The sequence below is a fragment of the Capra hircus genome, chromosome 11 (genome assembly GCF_001704415.2).
Source record: "Capra hircus breed San Clemente chromosome 11, ASM170441v1, whole genome shotgun sequence".
Lineage (NCBI taxonomy): Eukaryota > Metazoa > Chordata > Mammalia > Artiodactyla > Bovidae > Capra > Capra hircus.
In genome coordinates this window covers 94,507,335-94,527,439 of record NC_030818.1, presented here as the reverse complement: position 1 = coordinate 94,527,439, position 20,105 = coordinate 94,507,335, and the positions used below count along the sequence as shown (strand labels likewise).

At 36.7% G+C, this 20,105-nt stretch overlaps 1 protein-coding gene across 4 annotated transcripts in view; it reads left to right on the top strand.

Annotated features, from left to right (window-relative positions):
* DENND1A (DENN domain containing 1A) overlaps positions 1–20,105 on the top strand; it is a 541,554-nt gene that overhangs the window by 44,175 nt on the left and 477,274 nt on the right. For all 4 annotated transcript variants that reach the window (XM_018055748.1, XM_018055746.1, XM_018055747.1 and 1 more), the window contains exon 2: positions 4,019–4,089. In XM_018055748.1, the coding sequence (XP_017911237.1) occupies positions 4,019–4,089 (71 nt within the window). The remainder of the gene's footprint in view (positions 1–4,018; positions 4,090–20,105) is intronic.

The window sequence follows — 20,105 nt, the reverse complement described above, 5'->3', positions numbered from 1 at the left end:
CATGACATCTGGTCCCATCACTTCATGGGAAATAGATGGGGAAACAGTGGAAACAGTGTCAGACTTTATTTTTTTGGGCTCCAAAATCACTGCAGATGGTGATTGCAGCCATGAAATTAAAAGACGCTGACTCCTTGGAAGGAAAGTTATGACCAACCTAGATAGTATATTCAAAAGCAGAGACATTACTTTACCAACAAAGTTCCGTCTAGTCAAGGTGGTTTTTCCAGTGGCCATGTATGGATGTGAGAGTTGGACTGTGAAGAAAGCTGAGTGCCGAAGAATTGATGCTTTTGAACTGTGGTGTTGGAGAAGACTCTTGAGAGTCCCTTGGACTGCAAGGAGATCCAACCAGTCCATTCTAAAGGAGATCAGTCCTGGGTGTTCTTTGGAAGGACTGGTGCTGAAGCTGAAACTCCAGTACTTTGGCCACCTCATGCGGGGAGTTGACTCATTGGAAAAGACTCTGATGCTGGGAGGGATTGGGGGCAGGAGGAGAAGGGGACAACAGAGGATAAAATGGCTGGATGGCATCATCAACTCAATGGACATGAGTTTGAGTGAACTCCAGGAGTTTGTGTGGACAGGGAGGTCTGGCGTGCTGTGATTCATGTGGTTGCAAAGAGTTGGACACGACTGAGCAACTGAACTGAACCACTTTTAGTTATATTTGATTTTCTTTTTAAAGAAATTCATTTTTAATTAAAGAATAATTGCTTTATAATATTGTGTTGGTTTCTGCCATGCTTCAGCATGAATCAGCCATAGGTATACATATGTCCCGTCCCTCCCACCTCGCACCCTCTCTTACCCATCTGGGTTGTCACAGAGTACCTCTTTGAGCTCCCTGAGTCATGTAGCAAATTCCCACCGGCTATCTATTTTGCATATGGTAGTGTATGTTTCCATGCTACTCTTTGTATTCCTCCCTCCCTCCTCCCCCCATATCTACAAGTCTGTTTTCCATTTTTAAGTGTATCATTCCGTGATATTCAGTACTCTCATGTTGTTGTACAACCATCACCACCGTCTATCTGCAGAACTAAGACTTTGGTTTTTAGTTTGAATGGTATGGGAAGTTTTGGGGAGGTTTTGAGCAGAGGACTGCTATAGCCTGACCTTTGGAATAAAAGGGACTGTAGGAAGGCAGGGAGAAGGCAATGAGACCAGTTAAAGTATTATGGTAATTGAGGTGAAATGTTGATGATCTATCAAGGACGGTCGGTTGGGGATGCTGAGACTCATTGAGATTCTGGGTATATTTTGATGATTAAATCAACATAATTTGTTTGATTGATTTGGCATATAAAACAGGACTGAAGGGTGATACCAGATTTGATGTCTTTTGTTTGTTGTTTTGTTTTTTTTTTTGCCTGAGTAATTGGATATCAGGAAGTGCAGGTTTGAGGAAGAAAAGTGCCATTTGTTAAGTTAAAAATTCTTCTTAAAGATCCTGATGGGGATGTTGAGCAGGCAGCTGGATGAGGGAATCTAGGGTCCGGGAAGAAGTCGGGTTGGAGACAGGACTTTGGAGCTCATCAGCATTTGCCTGGTAATTAATACCATGAGACTGAATGAGATCATTTAGAGAATGAGTGTAGGCAGGAAGAGGTCTAGCACTAAGTTCAAGGGTAGGAGAGTTTTGTCTGAGAAGGAATCACCAAAGGAGCAGCCAGTAAGGCAGGAAGAATACCGCTAGAGAGTGATGTCCTGGCAGGCACGTGAAGAAAGTATTTGGAGAAGGAGGGCAAATCAATCAGCTGTGTCAAATGCTGCTGAGAGGTTAAGACAAGCATTTGAGATTGACCATTTTGGCACATTTTAGCAATGGGGAGGACACTGGTGATCATGACAGTTTTGGTGGTGTGGTGAGTTCAGAAGCCTGGCCGAAGTGTTGAAGAGAAAGGGAGAAGAAGCAGAGAGAGAGTTTAGACACCGTTAGAATGTTCTTCAGTTAGACAGCAGATCTGTACAAACCACCGTAAGTTAGTGGCACAAATTAATGCTCCAGTGTTAAAAAAAACAAATTTGGTATGTAACACCTTTGCATGCTCAAGTTTGTTCCTTTCAGTTTTTTAAATAGAGAAAAATAAACTTAAAAGTGGACATTTGGGTTAAAAAAAAATGCATGGAATCTTTGAGGAATCTCCATGGAGTCCCAGGGTCCCGCAGAACACACTTTGAAAGCCGTTATCTTAATCGAGAGGAATGAAATTCTGAGATGAAATTCAGCCAGTTGCAAAATAGGCATAAAGATATTTCTACGTTTTAGAGGGAATCTTCTTGGTGCTCTTCAGGTGAACTTAGAATATTCCTTTCTTTCAACAAACCCTTTACTTTTAGATCATTTGAATCAAGGGATTTTCCATATGGTGTTTTCCGCAAATGTTTTGGTGACCAAGGGATGCTGACCTTGTCGGTCTTTTTGTACCCTTTTGCAGGGGAAAGAAAAAGTACAAAAGCATTTTTAAATAGCTTTCTTAAAACTTGAGTTTACTTTTAGTTAAGTAAGATACTCTGATTTATTGTCTAATTTAAAAATTGTATTTGACAAAGGTATATTTAAATCCCTTGAATTTTAGAGCAGGCAACTCTTTTCACTGTAGGTACTTATTTAAAGCACATTCGAAATTCTCTTCAGTAAGGAAATGATGGTTCTTCACAAGAGAAATAGTAGATCCCTGACTGGCAACTACTCCTAACAAATTGGAGGGAGTATTACAATATTGAGTCAAAGATGCCATTATTTATAAGATGCACTGTTATTATATGTACTACTAAGAAAGAAAAATTGCCATTTAGACTTGTAAGATGCAATAGATTGTAAAACATGGGAAAATGTGGGAGAAAAATTTAATCTTAGAATCAATGAAACCCAGAATTTGAGTGCCTGGAGGTCTGAGTTGCAGTTCTGGCTATGTTTCTAACTAGTTGTGGGACTACCAAGTCATTTAGACTCTCTCTGCTTTAGATTCCTCACCTGTATGGTGAGGGTGATGACTGATCCACCTACCTCATAAGATTGTAATGAGGATAAAGAGAGGTAAATGAGATAGTTATTTTGGAAAGTGGAATCTGCTGGGCAAATTCAAGGTATTTAGTTGATTGCAATTCCCTTAGATCTGATTAGGCAACTCAGAGTTTCTTCTCTGAGCTTTGTTGTCAGGTTTAAAATAGAATTCAGTCATAGACATTTGAATGTGTAACATTTTCTTCTGCTAAATGATTTTCTTGCAATCTGGAAATAATCTTTTTATTGTAGTTTTAGAATCAAAGAGAAAAGAGAAAATACAAAGATAATATAACCCTGATGTTCTTGTCACTCAGAATGAACAACTGTTAACATTTTGTTAGTGCTGTGATCTTTTTAAAACTTAATATGAAATATTCATGACATAAAAAGGTAAAAGGATATAGTAATAAACATTCACATACTTGCCATCGCCAATGCAGGGGAAGCCGCCCCCCGCCCCTCCCCCCCCTGCTGTGAGGAAACAGTATCTTAAATTTTAGATTAGCATCCTGTCTTCATAATAGCCTAATGAGATAGGATACTGTTTCTCTTGAGTCTTTAACATCTGTAAGTAAGCAAGTTAATGTCATCACCTGAATATTTTATCCTGGAATATGAGGGAGCACGTTACATTGCGCTAGTGTTGCCTTAGTTTGAATTTCCTCAAAATTTTTCTTTTGGTTTTGGAGATCCAGCTGTATAAATGGGAAATATAACATCTGTAAAATCATAACAACGGCTAACCTATTATGTGCTAGACATTGTATTTAGGCAATTTTTGTTTGTTTTCTTTACATTTCGCAATAATAATTCTGCTTAGGTATTTTCATTTTATAGATTAGGAAGGCTGTGGCTCAGAGAAGTTGAGTAATTGTCCAAAGTTACACAGCCATTAAGTTGCAGAGCTAATTATTTTAATCAAGGTTTGCCCTGTATCACAGCCTGCATGTTCTGTATCATGCTGCCTCAGTCCTTGTCAGTAATCACGGTCTGTTTCTTTTGTAGGCAAAACCCAGAGACCACATTTGAAGTGTATGTTGAAGTGGCCTATCCTAGGACAGGTGGCACTCTTTCAGGTATTTGCATGTTTCATTATGATATGGCATGTTTGTTTATTGTATGACATAGCCATGCACATTGGATAATATGTGAATATTCTAAACTGTTATTTATCTTTAAGTGTGTTTAAGTGTCTTTCCCTTTTATCTGTGCCCACATCATCCTAGGGGACAATTTAAGAGTCATTGCTTTAATAGCCTTGAATTGTGGCTTTATTCATTGTAACCATTGGATTTTAGTTTGTATCTTTCAGAGATACCTGGAAGTCAACATTTTAGTATGAAATATTATCACCTTGCTAATAAAGAGTGTTTAGAATTAGGTTATAAAATAATATAAAGGGAAATCTCTGCCACTTACCTGGGAGATGTTTGAAATAGATTTAATTCAGTAAATTTTATGTCAGCTGGTTAAAAAAGAGGTTGAAAATTAGTTGAAAGAAACACCTCTTCTGGCTTTAGCTTTTGGACTAATTTGGACATGTATTCTTGGACAACAGGGTCTTGGATAAGATTAGAGTATCTTGTTCAGGCTGAGTAAATCACTTTTTGAGCTAAAATCCTTCCTGGTTAATGAGCAAAAATCATCTTCTGGCCTAGTGTTCTTTTTCTTGGTGCCTAAGAGAGTGATGTGTTTGCCAAAGATATATGAGGGAGCATCTCTTGGTCTACACAACAGCAATTGTGTATATTTATTTGGTTTTTATGGAGAATGAATTTATTTGGATTAGAAACTTGGAGTAATCAGGATTCCAATGGTAGTTATGCCTATAATTGGCTGTACAACCTTGAGCATGTTTTCTACTTCATTATTTTAATTAGATTGTAATGCTCATAAAATAGCTACCTTTTGTTGAGTATCTGTTGTTCTATTTTCCTACATGCTTGATGTACCTAGTTAGTTCTTACAGTACAACTCTTAAAGATAGTTGGATGGCATCTCCATTATGCCTATGAGAAAGTAGCATCTGAGAGGTCAGATAACTTACCAAGATCTTATAGCTACTGTGTGGAATAGCAAGGGCTTTTGGTTCCAAGTCCTCTTCACTCTGCTAAGTTGCCTTCTTGAGGACAGTGACCATGTTATACACATCTCTCCATGGCATCTCCAGGGCTTTGTACAATGTCACTAGCATTTCTTAACTGCATTTCTCAATATCAAAAGTGAAAACTGTGTGAGCTTCACTTTCTGAATTAATGAGACATATTATAAACTTATTGGGGCTTTCCTGATAGCTCAGCTTGTAAAAATCCACCTGCAATGCAGGAGATTCCTAGGTAGGGAAGATCCCCTGAAGAAGGGATAGGCTACCCACTCCAGTATTCCTGGCTTTCTTTGGTGGCTCAGACGGTAAAGAATCCACCTGCAGTGTGGGAGACCTGGGTTTGATCCCTGGGTGCTTAACTTTCTGAATTAATGGGACATGTTATAAACTTATGGTCGTTCTGGAACTAGAATGTGAATATTCATCTTAAGTTATGCCTCTAACTGTGCAAACTACTGGATTGAGAAGGGAGGTAGCTGATACTAGGGGTGTTTGAGCTGTGGTCCCTCTGTGAGCCTACTTGACAGAGTAACTAGTTGGTGATGGCTGTGATTTGATAGATTTAGGGACAAAAATTTTTCTTATTTCTATAGTTGCTAATGCTCCCCCTTTCAGTGCTATAGTTATTTCCTCCCAAAGTTAAAATGAATTTTTTTGGGGGAATATGAACAAAGTTTAAGTGCAGATAAGATGGAAGAGTGTACAAAATGAGAAGTCTTTACCATATCCTCTTCTCCCAGTTATCTAATTCCTCTCCCTGTAGGCAACTCTTGTCTCATTTAACCCCTTTAGTTTACTTTTTAAAAACTTTAAATTTTGAAAATATTTTAAAAGATAAGTTACAGGAGTAGTTAACTGTATACTCGCTTTCCTTAGAGTCATCAGTTGTTACTGTTTCGCCTTATTTGCTTGATCACTGTATTTTTTTGCTAAACATTTTGAGAATAAGTTGCAGACATTGTGACCCTTCACCCTTAAATACTTTAGAATATATCTCCTAAGAATAAGGACATTTTCTTAAATAACTGTAGTCCCATTATTGAAATAAGAAAGTTAATGTCTTTTGTCCATATTTAATCAGTTGTCCCAATAATATCCTTTATAGCACTTCCCCGCCTCTGATCCAATTCAGGATCATGTAATCCATTTAGTTTTCACAGCTGTTTAGTTTCTTTCAGTCTGGAATAGTTTTGCAATCCCTTCCTCCCTTCTTTAATCTTTATGTCATGTTTCTGAAGAACCTAGGTCTCTTGTTTTATAGAAAGTCCCTGGGTTTGAATCTGATTCTATCCTCATGATTAGATTCAGGTTATGGATTTTGGATAGGAGTATTTCAAATATCATATATGCCCTTCTCGGGCTTCCCTGGTGGCTCAGAGGTTAAAGCGTCTGCCTCCAATGCTGCAGATCAATGTGTATCACATTAGCAGAGATGTGATGTCCATTCCATTATCTGTGGAAAAAAATACATTAAACCTTTGTGTACAGTTTAATAGTTACAGAGTGAGTATCCTTGTTACCGTTATCTGGGTGAAGACATATAATATTGCTTGGTTCTAAGGAAATTCTGATCGTGGCAAGAGAACTCCTGCCCTTGTCCTATGCTTTGGCCCTCTTCTAAAGTGCTGTTTTCAGGCAAGGAGTCCATAGGGTCTGTGGGACATGCTTGCTTAGATCGTGAATCCTTCCATCCTAGACAAACTGTGAGTACCTCACATCTAAGAATTTCTTGACCCAGTGGCCCCAGAGTCTTATTTCCAGAGTCTGAATCTTCCCTGGGGTCTGTCTTTCTGAGGGTCAACTGGCTGCTGGTATACACACCCCTAGACCCAAAGGGTGGCCTCAGGGTATCTGTTTGTGGGGAGTAGGGGATGGCATGGAGCTTGGACTTGGGAGTGGAGGTGATTGCATCCCTGTGTGTGAGGTTCCTGGCACTGTGGGATGGAAAAGGGAGAGATGGCTGATGGTCAGTTTTCTGTGAACCATGTTCCTACATAGCACTCTCAGGAATTCAAGAATTCTCAGTGTGAATCTGGCCTTCCAAGTACTTGTGATAGGAGAATGGAACATATTTTATTTAATAGTTTGTTAGCTTATTTCACATCTTTGAAATGTTTAGGCATATGGTTTGTGAACCTCAGTTTGTACTCTTGCCTAGGCCCTGTAAATGTTAGAGGTGGGGCTGGCCAGTGCCCCAGAAGTCCCTGCCTCCCTTTTTCCAGAGGTAACTACTATCCTGACTTTTATGATACTCATTTCTTTGTTTTTCTTTGTAGTTTTACCATATAAGTTTACCTCCTTGAAAAATTTAATTTAGTAATAATGCCTGTTTCTGAATTTTATAGAATTATTCTGTGTGTAGTTTTGCTGCTTTTTTAATCAAGTCTGTAAGGGTTCTCTGTGTTGCTGTGTGTACTGTAGTCATTTATTTTCATTGCAGTATAGTACACTTTAAGATTATATCACAGTTGATTCTGCTGTTGAAAGAACTTGAAGTTGTTTGCCATTTTTGGCTATTACAAGCAATGTGATAGCAATTATAAGGCTTTATATCAATACCTAAATCCTGGTGCATGTATATACATAGGATATATACTATACTTGATTACTGGATCACGCTAACCTGTTTTTCAAAGTTGATCTTGCTCATCTATACTACTTCCAGTGGTGTTTGGTCTTTGTCGTTCAACATCTTTACAGTCCTTAATACAGTTAGATTTGGAGTTATTTTCCAACCTGATAGTTGTATAGTAGTATCTCCTCATTGTTGTTATTTGTATACTTTTCTGGTGACTAATGAGATTGAGCACCTTTTCATACACTATTGACCTCTCAAAATATCTTCGTTTTTAAAGTGCCTGTTCAAGGCTTAATCATTTTTAAATTTTTTCCATCTTTTCTGTGTTGTTTTATAAGAAATTGTTTGTATATTATGTATGTTATCTGATCAAGTGGGTTGTAGATATTGTCTCCTACTCTATAGTTTGTCTTTCACTGTCTGGTATCTTTGATCAAAACTTCTTGATTTTCATACCTACAGTTTATTGATATTTTCCTGCTCTACAGATATGAAGCTATTGTCCTATATTTTCTTCCAAGAAACTTAGTTTTGTCTTTCACATTCTTTGATATGTCAAGTATTTTAATTTTCTATTAGATGATTAATATCCAGAAAAGCTAAACTTAAATTTGATTCCTTATCCATAATTTTTTAAAATTGGGAAACTAAATAAAGCCAAATTACTAAAATATGCTGTTCTTCTACATAAAACATGTTTTTATAAAATGGTCAGGTACTTCTAAGTAACACCTAAAAATTACTTCACAATAAAAGAATGACAAATGTTAGAAAGACCAGTAAGAAATATTCAGTTCAGTTCAGTTCAGTCACTCAGTTGTGTCTGACTCTTTGCGACCCCATGAATCGCAGCACGCCAGGCCTCCCTGTCCATCACCCTCTCCAGGAGTTCACTCAAACTCACGTCCATCGAATCATGTATGAACTCATGAAGGTGTTGTTAACTGTCATGTGTTCTGTGCTCTGAAGAGCATTCCATGACACCATGGAAGAGACATGTAATTTGTCCGTTCTACTTAGATATTGTATCCAGACCTGACACTGAGTGGTACCTTCTCCCAAAGTTTGTGCAAATAAAATTTGGGTATACACGCTGAACTCACGGTACCGCTTACTTTGTTTGGGAATTCGTAAGATTTCTCAGTTGCTAATACCAGTGAATGAGCTGTCAAATATTTGATTTTAGATAACTTTTGTCTACTTATACAACCTTTCTTTCTTCTAATACAGCTTATATTTGCCTTTTTCAGATATTATTTAATGGATTACTTTTCCCATTTAGATGACTGTAAAGAATCTGTCTTAAAATTAGTCTTTGTTTCTTGGATCTGCATCTCTAATCTCTGCCAAAATACCTGAATAAACTTAGGTATAAACCTTACACTGTATAGTACTAGTGTCTGGGCATAATCTTCTCTTTGAAGTTTGTTTGCATCCCCCAGCGGGATTAATTCCCTGCTGTGAGAAGGTGGGTTACAGAGTGCTGAAACTACTTTATGGGTCTTTAATTGGAGGAGTCAGTATAGGTTTTGTTCTATAAATTTCTGTGAGAGTTTCATTCTTACGATTTTTCTTATACTGTGATATATTATGTTCTCATTGTAAAAAAAAATACACAAAATTTTCCACTAATTTGAGTATGTATTAGCAGATTATCGTAGTGTATATTTTTTCTATTTATCTTTAAAATTTTAGTAGCTGGTTTTTGTACTAGTTTTTGAACTAGTTTTTGACCATGTGTAAAATTTTGAGAAATTATAAAGAGAAAAAATACCACTCAGTACTAACTAATATTTTGATTTATTTTCTTATAGCCTTGTATGTGTGTAAATATATAAACTCCCCCCTGAACTTATGTTACATGTATGTGTTTTCCTTGTTCTCCCTTGAATCATTAAACTTTTCCTAAAATTATTAATATAGCTTTGTAAAAATCAATTTAGTTGCTATAAATTATGACATCATATCTATGTGCTATATTTACTGATAATTACATCTTTAGATTGGTTCCAGGATTCTCCTGTTGTAAATAATGCCAGTGAATATCTTTTGTGTATAATCTTGTTATTTAGGTATGTGGTTTTAATGTTTAGGAAAAGAAGTTAGATCGTTTTGAGTGGATTAGAAGTTAGATCGTTTTGAGTGGATCTTAATCTACTTTGTTCTTAATTTTTTAGTGCCTTTTTCTGCCAGCTTCATTTTATGTTCTCTAGTTTGTCTATTTGTTCAAGAACCCACCTTACATAGGGATCCCAGAATAGGAATACAGTCACCTCCAGTTGTGAAAGTTCCTAGAGCTGAGTTCAGTCTATCTGACTGAAGGTCTCAAAAAAGGGTGCTCTTGCAAGAGAGATGAGCCTGCCCAGTCCCTTGATCAGATGGCACTGACCATGCTGACACTCTGGAATGCATTTCAGACACGAGTGTCTCATTACAGCTGGCATCTCTGAGCCTGCTGTAAGCACTCTTCTGGGCGGTTGCTTCACACTGGGAGTGGCAGCATGAGATTGTCAAGGCTGTTCCCAGATCAGCCTCCCTCTGTCTGCTCTCCTCCCAGTGTTTTTAGAAAGAAGTAGATAGTCAGGTTGAGAAACTGTTGTGAGAACTCTGTGAAAAGAAGGCTTAAGACGTGATGCTTTGGTTGACTGAGTTTTTCAGCTACCTTGGAGTTGAGCAGTAACCTTAAAAAACAAAACAAAACGTCTGGCTTTCAAATCTCTCCTGAGTATCTGTTCACATTTCTGTATTAGCAGTTTCATGAAGAAAACTTGAGTGTTGGCCCACTTAAAATAATTGTGAACCAGATTTGTTCTTGAGCTTCATTCATAGGACTCTGATTCTGGGGTCTTCGCCTGTGATCAGTGTATGATCATCATTAGCTATTTTTAAAAAATTGACTTGAAAAATAAACAATTTATGCTGTCTCTTTAAAAGATGAAGAGGAGGAAAGAAGCGTTTTTTGAGAGTTGTTTTCCCTCAGGTTAAAATATTCTTAGAGGTATTAACAAAATTAATCATCTTCTTGTTTTCAATAATAGGATAATAAATCACAGCAAATTTTTAAAGAATGGTGATAAAATAGCTAACATTCATTGAGTCCTTATTATGTCCCAGTCATTTGTAGTATTCCTCTTTAAACCTTGAATAACCCTCTAAGATGAGTCTTTTGAGGAAACTGAGGCTTGAAGAGTTTAATGTATTTGTCCAAGTTGTTCAGCCACAAGTGGTAGAATCAGGACTTTAACTTCATTCCTGTGACATCTTCCCCAGAATAGCTGTCTAATATGACCTGCACATGCAGTAAGGAAATCAGATATATAGGGAAAGAAAAATCAGGCTTATAGAAAAAATAAGGGGAAAGACAGTTTTCATTCATTAAAGATGCAAATTTCTTTTTTTAAAATTGAAATTTAGTTGATTTATAATATTGTTATTTTCAAGGGTATAGCAAAGGGATTCAGTTGTATGTATGTGTATATATGTGTGTGTGTGTTTTGATTATTTTCCATTATAGATTATTACAAGGTATTGAAAATAGGTCCTTGTGCCATATAGTAAATCTTTATTGTTTATCTGTTTTACATATAGTAGCTTGTATCTGTTAATTGTATATTCCTCATTTATCCCTCCCTTTTCCCCCTTTGTTAACCATAAGTTTGTTTTCTATATCCAAGTCTGTTTTTGTTTTGTATATAGATTCCTTTGTTTTTAGATTCCATGTATAAGTGATATTGTATAATAATTGTCTTTTTTGAGTTACTTCACTTACTGTGATATTCTCTAGGTCTCTCCATGTTGTTGCAAATGGCAGTATTTTGTTCTTTTTTTATAGCTGAGTAGTAGTCTACTGTGTATATACACTGTATCTTCTTAAACCAATTGTCTGTTGATGGGAAGTTGGGTCATTTTCATATCTTGGCTGTTGTAAATAGTGCTGCTATGAACATGGGGATGCATGTATCTCTTTGACTTAGAGTTTTTGTTTTTTCCAATGTTTTTTGCTTTTGATTCAGCGTGATTCAGTTCAGTTCAGTCTCTCAGTCGTGTTCGACTCTTTGTGACCCCCTGAACTGCCATGTGCCAGTCTTCCCTGTCCATCACCAACTCCTGGAATTGGCCCAGACTCATGTCCATCGAGTTGGTGATGCCATCCAACCATCTTATCCTCTGTTATCCCCATCTCCTCCTGCCTTTACTTTAGCTTTTATTTTGCTCTATTACTTTATTTTTAAATTTAAAAAAAATTTTGTTACTTTTATTACTTGATTACTTTAGCTTTTATTTTGCTTCTTCTGAATTTTCCAGTAAAATTAAATACACTTTATAGAGTGTTAAGTATGGATCCTGATTTGTAGCAATGTAATAGGAACAAATTACCACTCACTCAAAAGGCATGGATTACTTAATCTTTGTAATTTCTCTTAACTCTAAGTACCTGATACTCCAGTTAGAAAATATCTTGTTTGGGATAGAGGCACGGAACCTTACCTCACTGTACTCTTCAGTTCAGTTCAGTCGCTCAGTTGTGTCCGACTCTTTGCGACCCCATGAACCGCAGCACGCCAGGACTCCCTGTCCATCACCAACTCCCGGAGTTCACTCAGATTCACGTCCATCGAGTCAGTGATGCCATCCAGCCATCTCATCCTCTGTCGTCCCCTTCTCCTCCTGCCCCCAATCCCTCCCAGCATCAGAGTCTTTTCCAATGAGTCAACTCTTCGCATGAGGTGGCCAAAGTACTGGAGTTTCTTTTTTTTTTTTTTAATTTTTTTTTTTTTTTTAATTTTAAAATCTTTAATTCTTACATGCGTTCCCAAACATGAACCCCCCTCCCACCTCCTTCCCCACAACATCTCTCTGGGTCCTCCCCATGCACCTGCCCCAAGCAAGCTGCACCCTACGTCAGACATGGACTGGCGATTCAATTCTTACATGACAGTATACAAGTTAGAATTCCCATTCTCCCAAATCATCCCACCCTCTCCCTCTCCCTCTGAGTCCAAAAGTCCGTTATACACATCTGTGTCTTTTTTCCTGTCTTGCATACAGGGTCGTCATTGCCATCTTCCTAAATTCCATATATATGTGTTAGTATACTGTATTGGTGTTTTTCTTTCTGGCTTACTTCACTCTGTATAATTGGCTCCAGTTTCATCCATCTCATCAGAACTGATTCAAATGAATTCTTTTTAACGGCTGAGTAATACTCCATTGTGTATATGTACCACAGCTTTCTTATCCATTCATCTGATGGACATCTAGGTTGTTTCCATGTCCTGGCTATTATAAACAGTGCTGCGATGAACATTGGGGTACATGTGTCTCTTTCAATTCTGGTTTCCTCCGTGTGTATGCCCAGAAGTGGGATTGCTGGGTCATAAGGTAGTTCTATTTGCAATTTTTTAAGGAATCTCCACACTGTTCTCCATAGTGGCTGTACTAGTTTGCATTCCCACCAACAGTGTAGGAGGGTTCCCTTTTCTCCACACCCTCTCCAGCATTTATTGCTTGCAGATTTTTGGATCGCAGCCATTCTGACTGGTGTGAAGTGGTACCTCATTGTGGTTTTGATTTGCATTTCTCTAATAATGAGTGATGTTGAGCATCTTTTCATGTGTTTGTTAGCCATCCGTATGTCTTCTTTGGAGAAATGTCTATTTAGTTCTTTGGCCCATTTTTTGATTGGGTCGTTTATTTTTCTGGAATTGAGCTGCAGAAGTTGCTTGTATATTTTTGAGATTAGTTGTTTGTCAGTTGTTTCATTTGCTATTATTTTCTCCCATTCAGAAGGCTGTCTTTTCACCTTGCTTATATTTTCCTTTGTTGTACAGAAGCTTTTAATTTTAATTAGATCCCATTTGTTTATTTTTGCTTTTATTTCCAGAATTCTGGGAGGTGGATCATAGAGGATCCTGCTGTGATTTATGTCTGAGAGTGTTTTGCCTATGTTCTCCTCTAGGAGTTTTGTAGTTTCTGGTCTTACATTTAGATCTTTAATCCATTTTGAGTTTATTTTTGTGTGCGGTGTTAGAAAGTGATCTAGTTTCATTCTTTTACAAGTGGTTGACCAGTTTTCCCAGCACCACTTGTTAAAGAGATTGTCTTTACTCCATTGTATATTCTTGCCTTCTTTGTCAAAGATAAGGTGTCCATATGTGTGTGGATTTATCTCTGGGCTTTCTATTTTGTTCCATTGATCTATATGTCTGTCTTTGTGCCAGTACCATACTGTCTTGATGACTGTGGCTTTGTAGTAGAGCCTGAAGTCAGGCAAGTTGATTCCTCCAGTTCCATTCTTCTTTCTCAAGATTGCTTTGGCTACTCGAGGTTTTTTGTGTTTCCATACAAATCTTGAAATTATTTGTTCTAGTTCTGTGAAAAATGTGGCTGGTAGCTTGACAGGGATTGCATTAAATTTGTAAATTGCTTTGGGTAGTATACTCATTTTCACTATATTGATTCTTCCGATCCATGAACATGGTATATTTCTCCATCTATTAGTGTCCTCTTTGATTTCTTTCATCAGTGTTTTATAGTTTTCTATATATAGGTCTTTAGTTTCTTTAGGTAGATATATTCCTAAGTATTTTATTCTTTTCGTTGCAATGGTGAATGGAATTGTTTCCTTAATTTCTTTTTCTACTTTCTCATTATTCGTGTATAGGAATGCAAGGGATTTCTGTGTGTTGATTTTATATCCTGCAACTTTACTATATTCATTGATGAGCTCTAGTAATTTTCTGGTGGAGTCTTTAGGGTTTTCCATGTAGAGGATCATGTCATCTGCAAACAGTGAGAGTTTTACTTCTTCTTTTCCAATTTGGATTCCTTTTATTTCTTTTTCTGCTCTGATTGCTGTGGCCAAAACTTCCAGAACTATGTTGAATAGTAGCGGTGAAAGAGGACACCCTTGTCTTGTTCCTGACTTTAGGGGAAATGCTTTCAATTTTTCACCATTGAGGATAATGTTTGCTGTGGGTTTGTCATATATTGCTTTTATTATGTTGAGGTATGTTCCTTCTATTCCTGCTTTCTGGAGAGTTTTTATCATAAATGGATGTTGAATTTTGTCAAAGGCCTTCTCTGCATCTATTGAGATAATCATATGGTTTTTATTTTTCAATTTGTTAATGTGGTGAATTACATTGATTGATTTGCGGATATTGAAGAATCCTTGCATCCCTGGGATAAAGCCCACTTGGTCATGGTGTATGATCTTTTTAATGTGTTGTTGGATTCTGATTGCTAGAATTTTGTTGAGGAGTTTCAACTTTAGCATCATTCCTTCCAAAGAACACCCAGGACTGATCTCCTTCAGAATGGACTGGTTGGATCTCCTTGCAGTCCAAGGGACTCTCTAGAGTCTTCTCCAACACCACAGTTCAAAAGCATCAATTCTTCGGCACTCAGCCTTCTTCGCAGTCCAGCTCTCACATCCATACATGACTACTGGAAAAGCCATAGCCTTGACTAGACGGACCTTAGTTGGCGAAGCTTCAAGCTGACTTTAAAAAGTCAGGGGTAGTTTTGAGAATTACAGTGTGTTTTGTATTTTAGGATTGTTACAGTGATTGTTTCTTTAAACTAGAGGTGAGCCTAGTGAGAGCTCAGTGCAGTTAAGCTTTTGCCCACCACCTAATGAAATAAGTATCATCTCAATTGCATAGATAAGTAGGGTTCAATGAAAGTGGAAATTGTTTACTGAACTTGTTTATTCTAACATCTAGAGTAGTGCTTGGCGTATAGTAGACCTTCAATAAATATTAAATGATTAAAGCTTACAGATAGGAAATGACTTGTTCAAAGTTCTGAGTTGGGATTTGAACTCTAGTGTGATTGTATTCTTTAAACAAGTTTATAAAAACTGCGACACAACTTATATATATATGTATGTATATGTATAGTTTAAAGAATAAAGGTAAATTCATGTACCTAACACTCAACTTAAGAAACAGAACATTTAATTTCTCTGAAGCCCTCCTCTATGCCTTTTTCAAATTGCTTTTTTTTCCATTGAAATCACATTTTAAATTTTACCTTAATTGTATATCCTTGCTTGAAGCTATGCTTTTTTATTACACAGTGTTGATGCTCTAAATTGGTATGTAGAATGACTGAATTGCTGTTCTTACAAAGTAACAGAAAGTGAGCAATGTATTTTCTTAATGTTTGGTTATTTGGAACTGATTCCAGATTTCTTCCTGTTTCTAAAGTGTGTGATTTAAGGGCCATATGGGTATAAATTACGAAATAGGAAAGTCTCACAATTTTTGATTTATTCACAGCAGTGTGTTTCTTCTTGCTGTATCTGTGGTTCATTGTATTAGGCCTATGGCCTTCTAGGTGGACTAGGAATTCATTGATCTACTAAACAATAAAATCCATATGAGCCGTGAGTTTGTTTATTTTTATTGTCACGAAATACCAATCTCAGAGCCTCATTTTCTCAGCTATAAAATGGAGGCCCTAATAGTCCCTACTTTATTCAGTTGAAAGGATTAAAGTAAAATGCTTAGTGCTTGGGATATGGAAAGTTCTCAAATAATAGCTGTTGTTATTGTTTTGAAAGGTTTAATTTTTTTAAAGAGAAGATTTAGGTTCACAGCGAAATTGAGGGGATGATACAGAAATTTCCTGGATATGCCTACCTCACACCTGCACAACCTCTCCTATTATCAACATCTCCCATGAATGTGGTATGTTTGTTACAATTGTTGAACCTACGTTAACTTGTCATAATCACCCAAAGTCCGTTGTTTATGTCATGGTTCACTCTTGGTGTTGTATATTCTGTGAATTTGGATAAATGTATAATGACATATATCCATCATTATAGTATACAGAGTATTTTCACTGCTCTAGAAATTTCACGTTCTACCTGTTTAGCCCTCCCTGTTGTCCACTCACTGATCCCCACCACTGATCTTTTTACTCTTTCCAGTTTTGCCTTTTCCAGATTGTCATATATTGATAGTTGGAATCATATTTGTATGTAGCCTTTTCAGATGAGTTTCTTTCACTTAGTCATATTGTTTAATGTCTTTCCATGGCTTGATGCCTCATTTCTTTTTAGTGCCAAATAATATTCCATGGCCTGGATGTGTCATGGTTTATGTATCCATTGACTTACTAAAGGACAACTTGGTTGCTTCCAGGTATTGACAATTATGAATAAAATTTCTAATAAACATTCACATGTTGGTGTTCATGTAGAGATAAGTTTGCAGCTCCTTTGAGTGAATATCAAGGAGCCTGATTGCTGGATTTTATGGCAAGAGTCTGTTTAGTTTTGTAAGAAATCACCAAGCTGTCTTCCAAGGTAGCTGTACCACTTTGCACTCTCACCACCAGTGAATGAGAGTTCCTGCTGCTCCATATCCTCACCAGCATTTGGTGGTGGTGGTGGTCTGAATTTTGGCCATTCTAAAGGTGTACAGCGGTGTGTGGTATATCACTGTTTTAATTTGTATCTCCCTGATTACATATTATGTGGAGCATCTTTTCTTATGTTTATTTGCCATCTGTTTATCTTCTTTGGTGAGGTTTCTGTTAAGATGTGCCCATTTGTTAAATTGGGTTGTTTGTTTTCTTATGTTTGAGCTTTAAGAATTCATTGTATATTTTGGATTACAGTCCTTTATTGAATGTGTCTTTTGTAAACATTTTCTTCCAGTCTATAGCTTGTTTTTCTTATTTTCCTGATATTGTCTTCGGCAGAGCATAAGTTTTTAATTTTGATGAAGTTTGGCTTATCAGTCATTTCTTTCATAGGTCCTGTTTATGGTCATCACAATGCCCAAGATCATGAGCTATTTAGTTTTGTGTTTTACATTTAGGTCATGATCTATTTTGAGTTAATTTTTGTGAGGCATGAAGGAAAGATTCAGTATGTGTCTAGATTCAGTATTTTGCATCTGGATGTCCAGTTGTTCTAGCTCTATTGGTTAAAAGAGACCGTTTTTGCTCCATCGTATTGCCTTTGCTGCTTTAGCAAAGATCAGTTGACTAATTTTTGTGGGTCTGTTTCTGGGCTATCTGTTGATTCATTGATCTGTTTGTCTGTTCTTTCACCAATGTCATCCTGTGTTGGTTTCTATAACTTACGATCAGTCTTGAAGTCAGTTAATGTCAGTCTTCAGATTTTGTTTTTTAAATCAAGTTAGGAAGAACTGACATCTTGACAATATTGAGACTTCTGATTTGTGAACATGGAATATATCTTCATTTATTTAATTCTTTGATTTTGTTCATCAGAGTTTTGTAGTTCTCCTCATGTAGTTCTTGTATTTATTTTGGTCAGATTTATTCCAGAGTATATTTTATTAATTAATTAATATTTTATTAATTTTATTATACTGTTATTTTAAATTACTATGTTATTTTTATTTAACACAAGATTTCCTATCTGTGTAGAACTCTACTGTCCAACAATTGTTATCAGTCTAATGCAGCTGAAAAATGGGAAGGACAACAAACTAGCCAAAGTAGATTTCTCAGAATCCAAGCATTCAAACTTAAATATTTTATTCATGGGGATCCCTTAGCTTATACCCTGTGTGCTTTGGTTTGCCCTGAAGATTTTTCTGTATTATATTGATCAGCACAGTTGATTATGTTGATGACTTCAAATCATTGCATTAGATTCTTTTTGCTGAGAATGGCAGAAGCCCAGTGAAATCTGGCTTGAGCGAAATAGGGAATTTATTGGTTCTCAGTACTGAGAAGCTGCAGTGGTAAAACTGGCTTTGGATTTTGCTGGATCTAGGTGTTCTGCGTATGGTTTCATAGATTTGTCATACCTTTAGCTCTTGGTTTCCTGTCTTCTGTGTTCATTGCTGGGCAAGTGGTCCCTATATGATGGCAAAGATAGCCACTAGCAAATCCAAAATTTGTATCTACCAGTTTAGTCACCCAAGTGGGAAGAGTATCTTATCTTATTTTGAGCCATTAACCCAAGGACCATTGTAAGAGGCCTTGTTTGGGTCATAGACTGCTCTGTGAACCAATCATGATGGTTTTGAGTGGGTGACTTTGAGATGCCAATTGAGGAGTGAAGGAGTGTGTATGTGGGAGGCCTATTCAGTACCGTTTGGGTTCTGTAGCTGAGAATGGGGCAGGGTTGTTCCCCAGAGGAAAATCTGGTGCTATTACCAGAGGAAGGGAGAATGGATGGATGCTAGGCAGCCAAAATAAATATTCACTGCAGTCATCAGAAAAATGTTTTATTAAAATATACTTTTCAAAAAAGCAGTGAGATATAGTTTAGAATAACAACCAAAATGATGAAGTTTTGGTGCTGAAAAATGTATATCTTCAGCTTTCTCAAACACTGTCATATAAGTCTTATTTCCCCAGGAATCTACATGACTGAGTTCTTATACATTTAGTTTTTGGTTACAGTTTTAATCACTTATTCTTTGAGCTCTTACTTTCGGTTCAGCGCTGTGCTAGACTCTAGAAAGTGGAATATGAGCTCTGTAAGACAGGAACTGGACCTCATGTTTTAAATGCTTAGGAAACTTTTAATTTAACTTTTAGGAAATTATATTCTAGCCTTTGAATTTATTTTGGTGTTATTTCACAACACATTTTGCATTTCCTTCTTTATATTACATTGATAACATGCAATCTCCCTAAAGGCTTTTATTAGAAAAATAAATCTTCAGGAAAGCTATCACTATGAGCTTGCTTTGCCCAGCAGGAAACTTTAAGAAATTGCTTGATTTAAGGCTTTTTTTTTTTTTAACCTTTAATGTTTCTTAGGCATTAGAATTTTATGTTATCACAAAGCCTTATTTGAAGAGAAAATAGATGCAGATGAATTACTGTCTAGGTTATAACAATGTCTATTGGGTTGGCCCAAAAGTTCGTTCAGGCTTTTCTGTAAGATGTTGTAGAAAAACCTGAGCAAACTTTTGGGCCAACTCATATCTTCATGAATAATTTGTAATAAAAAGCGATGTAGTGGAGAGACTGTAGTCTTTGAAGTCAGATTTCTTGTGCCACCAACTAATTGTTTGACCATGGGAAAGTTATTTAAACTGATTCTAGTTTGCTTATTGTTTAAAGGAACTTTATATCTATTTGTTGGTGAATTACAGACAGTATTGTCTACTTAAAAAAAAAAAAACACAGTGTGAGAGTTGTGAATTAAGTTTTATTTGGGTCAGTATGAGGACTGCAGCCTGGGAGGCAGCACCTCAGATAGCTTTGAGAATCTGTTGCAAAGAGGTAAGGGGGAGGACAGTATATATGTGATTTTGGTAAAGGGGGAGTACATGCAATCAAACATATTTATTTTTTATAAAGTTTCTACTGGTCTCATGAAGTTTCTGCAAGTCATGAGAAACCGTTGTCACCATGAAATATTTTAGTATTTTTCTAGATATGAGGAGATACAAGAATTGGGC